Source organism: Corvus brachyrhynchos, unplaced genomic scaffold (genome assembly GCF_000691975.1).
Source record: "Corvus brachyrhynchos isolate BGI_N302 unplaced genomic scaffold, ASM69197v1 scaffold94, whole genome shotgun sequence".
NCBI classification, from domain to species: domain Eukaryota; kingdom Metazoa; phylum Chordata; class Aves; order Passeriformes; family Corvidae; genus Corvus; species Corvus brachyrhynchos.
The window spans coordinates 2836269-2854130 of NW_008238330.1; the positions used below are offsets into that span (position 1 = coordinate 2836269).

A 17862-nucleotide genomic window follows, 5' to 3' on the forward strand; every position below is an offset into this window, starting at 1 on the left:
AAAAATGTGGAAAAAATTTTGTAAAGTAAAAAAAAAAAAAAAAAAAAAATCTCATACACTCTGTTGTTGATTCACTCCATCCAGAGTGGTTTTTTCTCTTACAACTATGCAGACATGTACCATATTCTAATGCTTTTGGCTATTTATGAAACATTCATGATTTTTAAAAATTCTGGTAGGTATCCAGAAACCTTTTTTTCCAAAATTCTCATATGAAAAATTCACTTGATACATGGACATGACAGCTGTACTGGCAGGAAACCAGAACTGCTGAATTACAGGTAAAGAAACCAGATGTGAGAAATATGTCAAAGTCATTTGTCTTACCATGTCTTCATACTTTGCCCAGGCATTCAACAGTAAAATCAGGAGCAATTAATGTAAATTACTACAGTCAACCAGCAATACATAAAAAATGTGCAGAACTAGAAAAGGGAGCTTTATAGCATTGGTGAGTGAGAAGAGAGATTAGAATAGGTAAAAGGCCAGGCAAGTAACCCTGGAAATTGAGATTAAAGTCAGTACCACCTTATTTTACATACAGAAAAGCCATTTCAGACATTTTTGAAGGTTATTAACTCCCACTTCAGAGTCTGACTTGCAGTAAGTACTTCTGCATGTGTTTAACTTTACCCACTGAATAATCCCTTTATATTCAATGGGACTAGTAACGTGTGAAAATGCATGAATGCCTAAACCTTCTGATGAAGTGGGGGCTTAAGTAACCCTAGTAAGGAAGGGACAGAGGCATCTCCAGATTAACATGTTAAAGTCAGTGTGCAATTCTTCCATTAATTCCACAAGCTTGATATTAAGCTCTAATATTTTCATAAAACATGAATTCTTCAACATACTCTGGATATACAGCCTACAGAACTGTGTTTACAAGGTGTGTTTACAAGAGTTTTACAATGATTACTTGGGGATAAATTTGGAAAATGTACTTAATTATGCCCGTCAAAATTATTCATAAATTTGGCAGGTCAACTGAAGCTCATCTTGTTAAAACCTCTTAAATCATATAATGAATTGCTTCCATGCCAGACACACTTGACCCAGCTTACATGTGATTTATATCACATTTTTAAAATTAAAACTATTCTATTATGGAACAAAAGGATGAAATAGATAGGAAGAAAGCAAGGAATAATTAATTATTCTTCAAGTGGAAAAGAGGGTTGCCTAGAGTTAGTGGGCTGAAAACTAAAATCTGAAATGTGAAATAAATGGAAAATTAACTGTGCCTCAGTTTCAACTGACTAGACCAAACAGAATATCTACTATATAATAATTATTAAACAATGACTGGAAATGTAACACCTGTTAAAAACAAGAATGTTAATGTTTAAGCTATCATCATCCAGAATCAAAATGCACAAAAGAAATAGCCTGATGAATGCTGATTCATTCATGCCACAGCTTTAATTCTACACTGAACTTTTAAAAGCATAATCCAGATTCATATCAAAGCTTTCTGTATTTGTGCTTTTGTTTTTTTTTACTGTATCAATCCTTCATAAGATGGAAAAAATTTCCCCCAATATTTCTCTTTGTAATTTACTTTTTTTTCTGGTTTGTTTTTACAAGCAAAACAAACCCTATCTTTCTCTCCAACTCTGCTTTAAATCAAGAAGCAAGCTCCTGATGAGTGTTCACGCAGCTGATTAGAAAATTGTCTTATAAACAGCATCATTAAGTGGCCTGCCAATCAGCAGTGATACAGTGGTATTGCTGGTGCCTGGGTAAATTAGGCCCTAAGCTTGGGAAACCTGAATGTACAATTCTGATGTTTCTTATTGGCAATTAGATTATAAATGCTGTGTTATAACGCTTAATGGCATGAGAATATATTTATCACATACTCTATCCATAGCATACAGAAAGAAAAAAAAAAATCATCTAATTGGAGCAGAGTTTCTTAAGATGCTGTTATAAAGGAATCCCCAAAGTTGAACTGAAAGCTCATGAAAGAAGAACTATTTTTCAGGTTTTTCAGGAGTGATGCCATAGGAAAACTATACAGATTGTAAGATCTCTTGACATTCATTCCATGTCCATTTATTTGGATTTACTGTTTGGTTTATGACATGTGTTACCACTTACTTAAGATATACTAAAAATATTTGGAATTTTTTGAAATTTTTTTTTCTTATTAAATACAAGGAAAAAGCTTCAAAATGTAAATAACAGGAAACTCTGCTGCCACATGCTGATCTGAACTTCTATTGATACAATGGGACATGCTACATACACTTGACCTGTTAACAGTATATGAACCCATATTCACTTGGAAGTAATACGCATAGAAGACAGCTCTTCAGAAATGCTAAGGCTGCAGGGTCATGGACTTGAGAGCAAGGGGATGCCAGAATTAATGTTTGCCTGTGAAATTTTAATGCAGGTTCTTTAGTTTTCGTCCTTTAATTACACAGTCCCATTAACCAAGCAGGCCGGACTCCTTTTGGCAAATAGTATTCTCTTAACTGACACCCTTTGAGCTCTGATTCATCATAGTGCTTTATGCCTTATTTACTGTATAAACTGCATTGATTGCCTGCATGCTGAATTCCTCAAGGGTTTGTGTGTTGCTCGTTATGATAGAATTGATAATACCATTGCACATGTGAAACTGTTCAAGAGCAATGACACAGATATTAACACCTTATGTAGTATCTTAAAGATGATACTACAGCTTTCATTTTGGAGTATCCTGTGCTTTACAGAACCAAGGCAGAGCTCTCAGGAATGTTAGGGTGCTAAAAGCTCGAGTGCTAAGAGAAATGAATAGCTAACTTGCAAGTAGATAAAGTACCTTCACAGAGTAAACACTCCAGACAATCAACTGCCTGAACCACAAGAAAATCAGCAGTGCTTCACCTTATTCCTCCCACGTATCTCTGTTTCTGCAGTGGGAAAGGCTTAGGTTGTACACATCTGCACCATCAACTATGGCTGCAGATTCCTTCCTAGAGAATATACCTGGGACACTGAGTGATGCTGGTGTCTCCAATCTCTAAGTACCATTACATCCAAACATTAATTAATTTTATTTCTCTGTTTCAGTCTTGAATTGATACCCATAAGAGTGCAAGTTGTTTTAAAATCAAATGTCTAATGCCATCTTTTGCTGTTGGATCAATACCTAGGCAGATCCTAAGGACAGGCCTGCATCACTTGAGCTCACCAGTTTACTGACAGTAGAAGTAGGTTATAATGCCTGGACAGCAGTGGAAAATGAGAGCGATCACTAACAGCAGAGAAACAACAAGACTGAGAATTTTTGGTCTCAATTCAAAAAGGAAAATGTCAACAGTCTACTTAAAGCACCTCTATTCTCATTTTCTCAACCTCTGTATTCACATCTTCCCCCATTTTGATGTTATCTGCCTTTTCTCCAAAACATGTTCCTAATCCCAAATGCAATCTCACATTGCCACTTTCTCTTTTTTCTTCCCTTTGATTCGCCTTGACTCCGCCCCGCCATATGAATTTACTGCCCAAAAGAAGTCACAGCTGCTTCCACAGCAAGACATAGAATCATCTATCAGAAATTTGTATTTCCCAACTCACCTGAGAACAACAGCTTTGCTTAGTGATGTGAAATTGGTATGCATGTCTAAAATTAACAGTTCCAGAGCACACTCACTACAGTCAGTTGTTAACAGCTTATTAATTACACATCAGGATGCCAGAAACAACTTACAGCCAAAACATAAGTTTTTACAACATACAGCAAAAGTCAGTGATGACATCTACCAGACTTTCACCCTCTATGGAACTTAATATAACAGCAGGAAAAAACCCACCTTTTCCAAAAACATCTAGAGCCAAAAGCTGGAGAGAGCAGTGCCCCCTCAGATACCACATGCAAAATGTTTATAAAGTGAAGAGTGAATGAAGAATTGAGACACTGTAGAGGAGATAGCCAGGACTGTTTGCCAATAAGGTACAGGAATAGATCACTGCAGAGAAAATAATTTCCTTCAGTGTCATATTTTTGGGAAGAAGAGATCAATCACATACACCAGTATGTACTAAAAACATAAACAGAACTAAGAGGTCCGCAAACAAAATGCAAAGGAGGAGTCAATGTTTAGTGGCAACACCTACCTACTTGAACGACCCCCCAGAAATCTAAATAGCACACATTCATTAACTGAGTCATCCCAGACAAACACATCTCATTTTTTAATTCTGGAAGACTCTAGCCAGATGTGATTGATATGTCCTTCTACTGGTCCTTGCCCTTTTGTGGTTCTGCAGAGACATTGGAAACTGGCAATAACTCACCACATACCTCAGAGAGCTTTCTTGTTTTTGGAAATCTCCAGGCAGTGTGACATTTACATTTATTATGGCTGGTTCTGGGCATTTAAGGATGAAAACAATTAAAGTATATTTTCAAGGGATATGACGAACGAGCATTTGTACTCTGGCCAATTTTTCAGACTTTCATTGAAGTACACCACTATGTTTCACCTTTAACCCTGCTGTTGTCTAAACAAGATGATTTTCCAGTATCCATGTGGGCAGGTTGACTGATGAGAAGGCCTTTAGGGTTAAATATCATCAGTATAAACTATGAGGTCTCTTTCTTGGACAAATTCAGCCCCCACACTCACCGACGAAAATTCAGAGTCAGTGCTGAAATCCATAGAGTTAATTTTGACCCCCACCAATCTAAATGCTAGCTCTCTGTCTCTCTGCAGTTCTCCCTCTTGCTCAGAAAGGTGTTTTGACTTTACAGTGGACATCCTTCAATAGCAGCAAGTTGCTTTTGATTTTCATGTGACTTTTTGTACTCTCACCAATCTACGGCCACCAGAGTGATGAGGATTATCTGCACCAATGCTGGGCTGATGCAGAGCAGCTGTTTCTTCATACCTCTGGATTATATTTCCATTAGCAGAAGCAGGGACTAAAGTAACAGAGGGTATGCTAGGTAAAGAACAGCATTTTGCTCTCTTGACAACTCTCTTCCCTCCATATTAATAATGGAATTAAGTTTCCATAGTTGCAATGTGCCACAACAATGTAGCTGCACACACATAAGCGTTCTGGTCGGGGGAGGTGAAGTGAGCTAACTGGGGACATCGAGATTGGAGACAGCCTGGGCTGCAGTGGTCATGCACAGGTGGAGTTTGCAGTCCTGAGATATATGGATCAGGTAAGAAGTAAAGTTAGGCCACTGAAATTTATGAAAGCAAAATTCCAGCTCTTCAGAGAGATAGTCAGTGGGATCCCCTGTAAGACTGTCCTCAGGGGTAGGGGAGTGGAGGAGAGCAGGCAGATCTTTAAGGAAGTCTTCCATAGAGCACAAAAGCTGGCAATACCCAGGAGCAACAAATCAGGCAGGGAAGGCAAGAGAGAGGCATGGCTGAGTAGGGAACTGCTGGTCAAAGTAAAGGGGAAGAAGCAAATGCACAGGCAGTGGATATAGGGACAGGAAACCTGGGAAGAGTACAGAGATGAAATACAGCTGAGGAAGGCCAAGGTGAAGCTGAGCCTAGCACGGGATGCAAAGAATAACAGGAAGGGCTTCCACAGGTACATAAACCAGAAAAGGAAGGTCAAAGAAAGTGCACCCACCCCTGATGAACACTGGTGGAAGACTGGTAACAATGGATGAGGAGAAGGCTGAGGTACTCAACATCTCTTTTGCCTCAGTCTACAGTGTTGACCTCTCTTCCCACACCTCTTGAATGGATGGACAGAAGGATGGGACTGGGGGAGCAAAGTGCTCCCCACCGTAAGTAGAGATCCCATCTGAGGAACCTGAGTGTACGTAAGTCTATGGGACCTGATGAAATACATCCCAGGATCCTGAGAAAACTGGCTGATATAGTTGCCAAGCCACTCTCCATGATATTTGAAAAGTCCTGGCAGTCAGGTGAAGTCCCAGGTGACTGGAAAAAGGGAAACATTGTACCCCTCTTTAAAAATGTAGAAAGGAGGATTCTGGGAACCGCTGACCTGTCAGTCTCACCTCTGTGCCTGGGAAGATCATGGAACAGATCCTCCTAGAAGCCATGCTGAAGCATGTGGAGGACAGGGAGGTGATCTGAGACAGCCAGCACAGCTTCACCAAGGCCAAGTCCTGCCTGACCAACCCAGTGGCCTTCTATGATGGGGTGATTCCATCAGTGGACAAAGCTCCCCAGGGAAGTGGTCATGGCTAGAGATGTCATTTATCTGGACTTCTGTAAAAAGCCTTGGACATAGTTCCCCTCAACATCCTTCTCTCCAAACTGGAGAGAGATGGATCTGGTGGGTAGACTGTTAGGTGGATAAGGAATTGGTTGGACAGTCACATCCAGAAGGTGATGGTCAGTGACTCAGAGTCCTGGACATCAGTGACAAGTGGTGTCACTCAGGAGTCCATATTGGAACCTGTGCTATTTCATATCTTCATTAATGATGTAGATGGAGTGAGCGCATCTTCATCAAATTTACAGACGACACCAAGCTCAGTGGTGCAGTTGACACACCTGAACAATGGGATGCCATCCAGAGGGACATAATTGCAGCCTTCCAGAAGAACCCTACAAGGAAGATGGAGAGAGACTTTTCCAGGGTCATGCAGTTCAAGAATTACTTGGGCAACACTCTCAGGCACACAGTGTGATTCTTTGGGTTGTCCTGTGCAGGGACAGGAGTTGGATTTGATGATCGTGATGGGTCCATTCCAACTCAGGACATTCTATTATGATTCTAAATGTCTTCAGTTTACTTCAGGATGGTATTACTCAGGTTTTGGAGAGTCATCTACTCTGTGTACAGCTGTGTTGGAGTCTCTCTGAGATTTTTTTATTCTACTCCTTCCTGGCAATTATTGCATATCAAAGGCCATAGGGATGAAGAATAAATTAGTTGGCAAGATTATTTTCTAAATTAATTTCACAGAAAAAGAACCATTTTCTGAAAAAGCCTACCATTACCCTCTAATACTGCTGCATGGAAGGATCATATATACATTCCCTATGTCCCATTAAAGATGGTCTTCCAGCTGAGCTAAACTTACCACTGGAAGTGGTTTGAGCTAGTTCAGAACTAAGGTACTCACATGAATCTTTCCATAAGTGGAGTCCCACAGTAGTAACGTTGCCCCAGTTGTGATCTGGAAAAGTGTAATTGTTCATCACCTTAAAGCAGCCTTTCCAAACTGAATGCCAGGGACCCTGCTACCTTGCTAAAGAGGAGCTGGATCCGAATCTCTCCTCCACTAATTCCAAACATTTACTGAAATATGTGTAAATGAACTGAATGTGTGACCTCAAATTCCCATTTCAAGCCTCTTCACAAAGTCTGACTGAGTTTTCAAGCTGCTGTTCAGCAAAAAATGCAAATGAAGGCTTAGAGGCCCAGCACAACTGAGCTCTCTGTTCATCAGTCCTTTAATGTACACCAAATGGTCTTTGTGGCTCAAAATCATTTCATGCAATGCTAAGCAATGCCCTCACCGTTGCTTTTGCTGACTTGCAGTAAGCCAGTGGAATGCCAGGCTGCCACCATCAGAACATCTGCTTCACTGGAAAAGTATTTCAGCAGGCCATGCCTTGTAACAAATGATGTGACCCTGGAAGGCCAACAGCAGCACTCCTGTGGGCAAACAGCTCGCCAAAGGTCAAAACCACCCAATGCTTTGGGATCAGCAACACCATTTCTGTCCACTCCACCCCTACCCAGAGTCTTAGAGCTGCAATGGATAAATGAAAAAATACATCACTGATAATCAATCTTCTGCCAGTAAAGAAGGAGAGAAGGGAGGGAAGGAGAGGAAAGCAGAGGAGAGTGGGAATCCAGCTGTGAAGCTATTTACTCTGCCACTGAAAACAAAGCTATTCCCAGAAGCGCCACTTAGTTTGCCTCAGTCACAGTGATCTGGGGTAGCAAAATGTGTGATGTAAACTATTTCAGTTATGAAACAGCTTAGAGAGTGCTTATACAAACAGCCTCACTAGCACAGTGATACCTGTCCATTTTAATTTACAACCTTCCCCAGAACAGTCCCTCACCCTCTTTTTTTTTTTAAAGGAGTTACTAATTCTTTTAATCTTTTAGACTGTGAATTCTCCTAAAACACAAACCACAACTGCTTTTGTAAACTTTTTGTTCCATTCACAATGCAACATCAATAAAACCCCAGTGAAGTAAAACAGTGCAAGCATTCCAATTTTTCTAACAACACAAACAGCATCAAAAAGATTTGGGATCCTGTTCATCTACCTGTGACATTAGTAGTCAGTGGACGCTCTGTTGCTACAGTTAGAGAAAGGTCCTGCTCCCATTGTTACAGCTATTGCCTTTTGAAGTGAAATGACAGTGGCACTCTTTCGAATGGTAGCATTTTACAGCAATTTAGCTTCCTGCCTAAAGAAGGCAAATTGGCATGAAAATTACCTTGAAAGCACAGTCACATACACAGAGTTTTCATATATATACACACACACACATATTTATACACATACACACATATATGTTGGCATTTTCAGTACAGCCATGACATACAGCATATCAAAGGCCACAGGGATGAAGAACAAATTAATTAGCAAGATTATTTTCTAAAGTAATTTCACAGAAAAAGAACCATTTCCCAAAAAAGCCTACCATTACCCTCCAGCTGCTTCTTTGATGAGCAGTGCAGCTGATTTCTACCTTCATTCTTATCTACCTTCCATGAAAGCACCACTGAGGACCTAATGAAGAATGCTGGGTAATTCTGGCATTACTGGAATTTTTGTTATTTATTTATTAGACATGAGAGCTGTTATCAGCAAGCAGCCAGGTGAGTCAAATCAGATAAAGCATTATCTGATTCCTGTACTATAAATCAGATTTTAATAGAGAAAAGATCTGTATCCCTTTGGGAATGGAAAGAATATGTTTATAATGTGTTCTGAGTATGTGCTACACAATAGCAAGTATGGATAAAAATATTTTCTCTAATCAATTTTCCACTTTCTTCTCCAAGTTCTTTCACCCATAAGATGAGAACTAAAATAAATGAAAATTCTGTTTGTGACAAGTGCTAGCAAATAACTAAGATAAGCATGCATAAAAGCATGTATACATGCTGCATTCCAAACAGACATACAAAAAATACTGAATTCTTTAATATTAAGAGACATCATTGTTTCTCTGCTAGCAGAATGACGTATAGATTTCGGGTTTATCCAATTCAACCACTGAAATGAGGCCTTTGGTAGCCTACTCTTAATCTCAATACAGCTTCTGTCCTAGGTATTTATCCTTGTCTTTTTCTATTCAGAACCTATGAAGTATCATGACAGCAGCTGTAGACTGGACACAGATAACGTTTGACTACCTCTTGAAGGTTTTACAAATTTTAATTGGCAGAGTAATCTCAGATGTGCTCAGACAGAAATTGGTGTTAAACATTAAAAACCTTGATGCAAAGCCAGCTCTTTTTTGTACTGCAGTGTTATTTGAATTTTGATTTCCTGGAAATTACTGTTTGCAAAAATGAGGGCTCCCCTATCATCTAATATATCACTGTTTGAAGTAAAATTCTGAAATTAGTTTACTGCCCAGTTACCTAAATATTCTGAGGGCTCAAAAATTACTTTTTAAAACCCAACTTGTTAGGTCACATCCAATTAATTCCATAACAAACTGAGCGAACAGGACTTTCATGTCATGTTTGGCTTAAAAATTCCATTTCTTTTATGATTTACACATAAAAATGAATTTATAGCCACAAAAAATTATTTACTGAGGTTTACAAAGGTGTGTGCTCAGATTGCTGTTAACGAATGAACAGGTAAAGCTCTGCCACTGCCAGCCATCAGCAGCAAGGCTGATGTCCATATCACACTTCAGTATCTATTCTCATTATTCTACTTCTCCCCAGTTGCTGAGAAGCCTTTGCTTCTCCATCCCAATTTACAGGAGGATTAATATTTTTTAAAGTAACTGCAAAACTACAGGCAGCACAAAAGTGCATTAACACAACAGAAGCTAGTACCAAACTTAAGCTATCAGAATGTAGGTCCTATTGATTAGGGAAAAAATCCAACCAAGTCACAACTAACCACATGCTGTGTTGGAGCTATTGGCTTCCCTTCTGGGGAATGTAACTGCACTTTAATTTTTCAATCAGTGTCTGAACAATAAATTTGTTCAAAGGTTATTCTGGATTTGGATGAGTGAAAAGGTTAGCTCTGGTCACTTGGGCAAGAGAGCAGTTTCAGGTTGTGATGACCTTGATGTCTCAGATAGATTGAACCTCTTCAAGGAAGACCAGATCATTTTTTTGGTTTTGCAGATATATCTGTGATTAACATGAAGAAATAAATGAAAGAACTTCAACCTGGGAGAAACTGAGACTGAATACACAGCCTGTAATGGGATGCAATATGCACATCACTAAGGAAAACACTGTAAAGGTCTGGTCTCTTTCCTACTGGAAAATGAGAACAAGGGCAGGGAGAAGCAGAGATGATGGTGTTCAGATGAAACAAGCAGGAAACAGTCACATAATTACTTTTTTTGTCCCCCAGAAAAAGATAAAAAGAAGATGAAATGAAGCTTAATAAAAATTCCCCTAGGTCCATATCTAGTTATGATCACCATTTAAGAAACTGATATCTTAACCCAACCCTAGAGAGAAAAAAAGTATTTGTTCCCATTGCATCTCCCCCCTGCATCCTCCTCCAGCTGGCACAGCTGACTAGCAATCCCTTTAGCTTTAGCAGATAAGGCAATCATAATTTAGCAGTAACAAAGTAATGTGATTTGTGAGAGCAGACAGACCATCTTTAAAACCAACTTCCTAATGAGCACCTTGTAAACCTGACAAAATCTATGGAATTAAACTGAAGAAAATTCTGTTGTATCTGAAAAACAGCTTTTTCAACTAATAATAAAAACCAGAAGAAAGGGCTGCAACCTCATTGCATCTACCACATTTTGACCCACACAGTAGCCTTTTGCAATACGACACAGGATTCAGAGATGCTTCCTTCATTTACATGAAGCTGATTTGAGCTTCTTGTACCTCATTCTGAAGGACAGAATGTTTTCTGAGAAATCAGTACCTCAGTGCAATGGGCCACAGAACTCGCTGGACAACAGCAGATGAGCAGATGAAAATTCAGTATCTTATTTGTCAACTGTATTTATACGTACAAATGAAAATATCTGACTCTTTTTCAAATTAAGGGAATATCTATTACACAATACATTCAGCTCTTCCAATCCAGTTTAAAAGGACAGAAACATTGCTAGCCAGACAGCTCTTCCTATGGCAAATCCCCAAAATCCAAAACTAATGCCATATTTATACCTTTTATCATTAATGAGCTACTAATGCATACCACCACCTTTATTGCTCAAACTCTCAGTGGAACCAGCAGATGTTCTGCTGGCTGACACAGTGGGTCAATCTCAGATTAATTCCTCACCAGTGAAAGCACTGTACTGTGAACTGTGAGAACAGCATGCCCTTTCTGCATGGAATGGCTCTAAAGCCTGGACATGTCCATCGGAGTGAGACTAGAGCCTCTCAATTACTGCTTTGCTCCCACTTAAGTTTTTCTTCATTGAAAATATCCCGTTACTTTCCTGTGCAAATACATCCCAAATGACTCAGTGTGGGAGAGAAAGAGGCACGAGGATGAAGGTTGTTTCAAGTTTTTTTTGGTCATGAAACCTCCTTTCTCTACAGATAAATGTCCCTGGTTCTAGATCAAATGCACTCTTTTCCACTTTAAAGTAAGAAAAAGGATCTATTCATTCAGGGTTGAGAAACAGACAATATAAATGAAGCAGTTCAGGTGAAGTGAGGCAGTTTTAATAATCTGTATCACATTATTATTTGTCTGTTGTAACTTTATGGCTTATAAGCAGGAGTTTAGACACTCATGGCTTCTTCTCCCTGGAGGGCAATGTATCAAGATGGTAATGTATCATGACCTCAACAAATGTTCTGTTTGAAGAGCACAATGACTCCCAAATGGAAAATGTGTTTCTGCCTGTGATATCTCAGGTTTAAACATATTTCTCTTGCTTTCATGCGAAAACCCCTTCATTTCTAGGAAAAAAATGGCCTGGCCAGTATTCAATGCCATGCTTCACCTTCAAACTTGTAAGGCCCTTCATCACTGGTGAAGCTGCTCTAAATGTAGGGTCAGGACCATGTCAAACCCAGCATCCCAGAGCTGTCTCACTTACTGAGGTTCCACTTAAGTCCTGTCGTGGTCACATTCTCGCAGGGGTTCCCAATGGGGATGAGGCCACACCAGGAGCCCTCCAGTCCTGTGTCCACATGCAGCTTGTGCTTGCCCTGCAAGACAGAAGTGTTTCTGGAGTCAGTTATTGCCAGGCACCCAGATGCTTTTGATCTCAGACCTTGCAAATAAAAGAGAAGGCACTTGGAGACAGGTGCAGAATGTCCCCCAAGGGCTCAGGGATATTTGGTTGCAGCAGGAAGTCAGGCCATTGATGTTTACAGAAGGAGGAGAGATGTGTGCTTAGGTTCCAGACTTTAGGGCTTTCAAAAGTTTGTTTCTGGGCTTTTCTATGCAGAATCTAGCTTTGCTCATTCTTCCCTGGCATTATTTGAATAGGCCGTTCTGCCAAAGCTAGGCTCTTTATTCCTGTGAAATGAAAGCATCCTGATCCATTCACTCATTTTTCCCTCATCCAAACAGCTGTGTTTCACTTCCTAAACAGTGCTAGTTAAAGTGCCACTGAAGCGCCTCAATTATTTTGACATCATCTGTAAAAATTCATGTACTTCTCCAGGCATGTACTCTTCCCAGAAGGAGGAATCCATGCAGAAACTTAACTAGGTACTAGAGAAATTAACCTAAATATTTAGAGTAACATGCTTACACTAAGTAATGACAAAAACTGAAAGTAAAACATATTTTTACATCCAAGATAAATTTATCCAGTAACTAACAAGTTCATGGGATGCAACAGCTATTAATGATGACATATTTGTGATAAGTCTCTTAATCAGCACTTATAGACTCTGTGTGAACATCATATGAAGAGTTACAAGGAAGAGTAGATAGAGGAAATCTTTAACAGAATGAAAAAAAGTGCTGAGTGTTACAGTTCTGGCACAATCTGCGTTCTAAGAAACTAAGAAAGTGTTTATGGAAACTAGTGACAAGAAAGCAGCAAATGCAAAGTAGTGACAAATTCAGTGGAGAAATCATCCTCTGGTCTCTTCTACACAGATAATTTATTCCTTCAAATAAGCCTGGGCTTCATGTGAGAGAAGCTTAAGATTCTTCGAAATAGAGGATTTTTTTTCATTTTATTCTCTTGTGGATGCAGGCAAGCAAAACTCTTGCACATGTCTTTTACACACAAATTCTTCATCATTATAAATAAAATCAGATATGCCTATTTATAAATATACCAAAATCAAAGGACTCTGAAACCCTATGACTACTCAGTGAATACTTTGTTAAGCAAGAAACCAAGATTTATAACAAAAGAAATAAAGGACAGTTGAACCATAAAACCCAAGTAAATGTCCCAAGCAGCAAAAACACTGTCTCACAAATTTTCTTCGAAGAATGCATTTAAGCTTTTTTCTCCTACCCTGTCCTGTCATATGCCCATTTCACACTCTCTTGCAAATACAAAGTCACTAGTTAGAAAGTCAAAACTGTAGGCAAAATATCTTACTGCTGAGACGTTGATGTCTGAGGCATTCAACAGCCTCTCCAGTTAATGCCAAATGCATTATGAAGAAACAACTTCAATACATGTCATGCTCTCAGTTAACAAATGAACCTTGGAAAAGCTGTCAATTAGGGAATATCAGATTGCATAGCTTAAGCCTATTTGATTGTTTGCAGAGCAACAAGAAAACCAATACAATATTATCTGTCTTCTCAGGGTGTCCAGCTTCACGTGGTGATGAGCCATGTATATCTGTAGTGGTTGTGAATGCTTGTCTGCCAAATTCAGAGGTGTAACAAATTCAGGCTTGATAAGCTTTTAGCTATGCAATATGCTGTGCCACTTCTCTCTCGCAGCATGGAGGGAGGAGGAAAGGAAGAGGAGAGCTAAAAGTGCAGCTCTCTCATGATGCAATTACAGATATTGTCAATAATGAAGCTGATGATGAAGGAGAGGTGAAGGGGTGGGACTGTCTGATCCCAATGAATGTACATATTGCTGCTCAGAGCTACTGCAGGAGAGGAGCAAACTCACCATATTAATCAATTAGTAAAGGAATGTGAAAATCAGATGAGAAAGTAGCTGGCCCCACAGAGAACCTCAAGTTCCACATTCTCAAAGTCTGTGTCTAACTACTATCAGGTTTGCATTTTCTATTTTATGACATTCTGGCCCAGCTTGCAGATAGGGAATCAATTCAGTAGAAATTTATGCAGGAAGCTGTCTTCCTGTGCTCATGAAATAAATCTTTAAAACAAAAGATGCCAATACCAGAGGCTCACCAATATCTAGGATTTTATCGGGAGTCTTTCAATGTCTAGTACCTCCCTAAAATCCCAGTTCACACGTTCCAATGATTATGTGAGAACAAGTGACTTTCTTCCCTAAAAGGACATTTCCTAGCACTCAGCTGTTAAAAGAAATTTCAAATTGGGAGCCCAAAGAGCTAAACCCAAGGCAGCGGGTGAACAGGAATATTGAAATGCAAATTATTTAAAAAAAGAAACCCTCTCAACTGTCAGGCCAAACTTGTGTTTTAGGGATTGGTTCAATAAAATAACAGAAGTTAGCTTTTAAGGCTTTTCTTTAAATAAATTAATAAGGGATCTTAATATTACTGGGGATAGTGGGAGCAGAAAAGGGAAATGAATGTTGGGAAAGAACCAAACAAATTACAACTAACCCACTCATTTTTGCCAAAAAAGGTTAACCAGCCGATGCATCTGTACAGTAAAGCTCTAAATTCAAAGCACTGTGAACCCGCCACGAGGGAAATTCAGTTCTCAAGCTTATCTCCAATTTTTTGAGTACAGATCTCTCAAAGAAGCAAGATGGAACTGGTATTTGCAGGAAGAAGGGAGGATCAGAGCTTGTAATTTGCAAAATACAAGTAACAATTTCTTCTCTTTAAGTCTGTGTGATTAAAGGAACAAATATGTACTGTCGCTTAAAATATCAAACTGTTTTCAGTTTCCGCAGAACTCAAATTTCCAAAACTAGGTTTAAAAAGAAAACTGAACTTTGACTAAATAAATCCCTCCTTATATTTTTTTGCCTCTGTAGGAGGTAACTGAAATATTTTCACATTTAACTTAAGAATCAAATATTACCATGTTTGAATGTTCCTGGTGATGAAAGAATGGCAAATAATACAACTGCATTGATTTTTATCTTATTAAGTCAGTTTTGAAAAACATTGATCAATCTTCAGCATTGATTTTTTTTTCCTTCATTTTGTCTTTGATGCTGGGAAGTAAGATCAATTTTTGAGTTCAGCAATAAGAAGAAAATGTCAGAAGATATTTTTAAGAATGCTTTATCCACATAGGTTAAACTTTTCCTTTTGATTCTAATATCCTGTGTTATAAGAAAGTATTTAAGAAGTAGTGGTTAAATACACCCCCACTCCAACACTCTTTTTGCTGAGGAAAGATCTAAAGACACAGTTGTGATTTGCCACATCTAACTGAAATGAATAGAAGTCTGACTGCCAGGAACTCATATACCTAACCCCACTCAAGGTTGTGAGATGCTAAAATCCTTAGCCAAAAATCTGCAAGCTGAAAGCACATGAACAGCATCAAGACAAAAGTGATAGCTTCTCTGCGTGCATGGATACCCCAGTACAGAGAAAATTACAGCTCCAAGTGCTTTTCAGACCATTTTGAATAGATGTGTTGCAGGAAATGTACACTCTAAAATAGATATCAAGCAACAAAATTTTATGAAAGAGAGACAGAATGGGGACTAATCTTCAGTAATGCATTCTGAAGGGATCTGAAGGAGGGAAACCTGGTACTTGTCAGGCTGAAACTGAACACTGTGGAGAAGCATAAAGTCAGTTAACAAGATGCAGGGAAAGAATAAAGAATTAAAATTAAGCTTTGAAAAACAAATTAAGAAAGATATAGTAAACAGATCTTGGAAACTGCTGAAGAACTAAGATGTGAAAGGTAATGGGGAAGGAAAAGGAATGAGTTACCAGATTAGAGGACAAAACCAACTTACTCTGATTTTTAGGCTACCCTGATAATTTGTCCAATATAAAGAAATCAACTGAATAATTTAATTACTAGAAATCACTGATTTTCTAAACGGTATACTCTCACCCGTGCTTGCTGTGAGATCTGGGACTACAGAGAAACAAGATTTCTTGAGATCTGACCAACTGCTCTATGATACCTCCTCCACTAGCTAGATCTTGTTTTCCATGATCTTCTGATAAAACACCTTTTTCATATCAGCTTTATTTCTATGATTACTCCATAGATGGCAGCACACACTTGAAAGCAACAACAGCAGCAAAAAACTAAATACAGATGTCATAGTGTTACCCAGGGAAAAGGCAAAAACCACAATCTGTTTTAGTACATAAACACCTGGGTGCAGAAAATGGTATAGATACAGATAAAAGACTTGGGGAATGGGTGGAAATCAACACAATCACCAAGGACTGCAGCAGAGGGGAGGAAGAGAAAAGGAACAAGGATGAAACAAAGCTGAGAACATTTATGCTTAAAATCAAATATCATGACTGTCAATGAAGTAAAAACAAAGTTCCAGAAATATTTCCACTAATCATTAGTTGTGTAAGAGCTTGACTTAACGATAATAAAAGCTGTGAGGCTGAGATTTTGAGCAAGATAAACACAGCCAATTTTTCTAAAAGATGTACTCAAGAAGAGCCATTTTGTTATAACCTTCAAATATCATCAATTGTCTTTTCACACAAATACACACAGTGCCAAGTTGCTATTATGTGAATGCTATTCAGAGAACATTTCCTGAGCCAACCAGGCTTCTTGTTGCTGTTGAAAATAAAAGTATCCACATTTCCAGCAAAAACTCAGAAATCTATAAGCTCTCATATGTCATATCAATGACTGCTTAAACAAATAGAGAAAAACAGCAAATTCATTATACTTCAAAATAATATTGAAAACTGTTGGACCCAATCCTGCCGATCCCCACTATCAAAGTTTGTGTTGTTCCTGTTTGAAATGGATAGACTTTAGTGTATCAGTTATTTGCAAGACAGAGCCCTGCCAAGGCTACCCTTCAAGAGGAGCCCTTAATAAAAAAATGACTTTATAGTGAATAAAATCCCAGGCAGGAAAGACAGAATATATTTTAATCATTATTAGACCCAATTAATGAACACATCTGTTTCAAACCAATTTAGGATAAGGGTACAGAAGCAAATCTCTGTGGAGATGTGCCAGTAAACCGGAAAGAGTTACTATACCCTGAGGTTATACATTTAAATGGTCGCTACTGTATATCTAATGTACAAATTATCCACAGAGAGCAAATGATTCCAGAATTTCACACATTCACACATGAACATCTACTACAGTCCTAGCAAAAACTGTCCTTAGAGTACACTACTCATGTAATAGCAAGGACATGTTTTACTGAGCACACGGTGTGAATCCCTTGTTCGCCCATCACTTGTTGCAGCATGTGCCTGTGAAACAATGCTCTATCTTCTGCAGTCCAGTCTATATGGGTGGCAAAACCCCACCAACCACAGGTGAAAAAAAATGTGAAAGTATATTTTCCTCAGGATATTGCAAGCAGTTAAAACTGACAGCAGCCTTTGTGCTAACATGCACACATAAAATGGTGTGAATCCCTTGTTCGCCCATTACTTGTTGCAGCATATGCCTGTGAAACAATGCTCTATCTTCTGCAGTCCAG

The 17862-nt window shown here is 38.8% G+C and overlaps 1 protein-coding gene across 1 annotated transcript in view; it reads right to left on the bottom strand.

Annotated features, from left to right (window-relative positions):
* Positions 1–17862, bottom strand: part of TPK1 (thiamin pyrophosphokinase 1) — a 254642-nt gene that overhangs the window by 52214 nt on the left and 184566 nt on the right. Inside the window, exon 6 of the mRNA XM_017734592.1 lies at positions 12193–12304. Coding sequence (XP_017590081.1) covers positions 12193–12304 — 112 coding nt within the window. The remainder of the gene's footprint in view (positions 1–12192; positions 12305–17862) is intronic.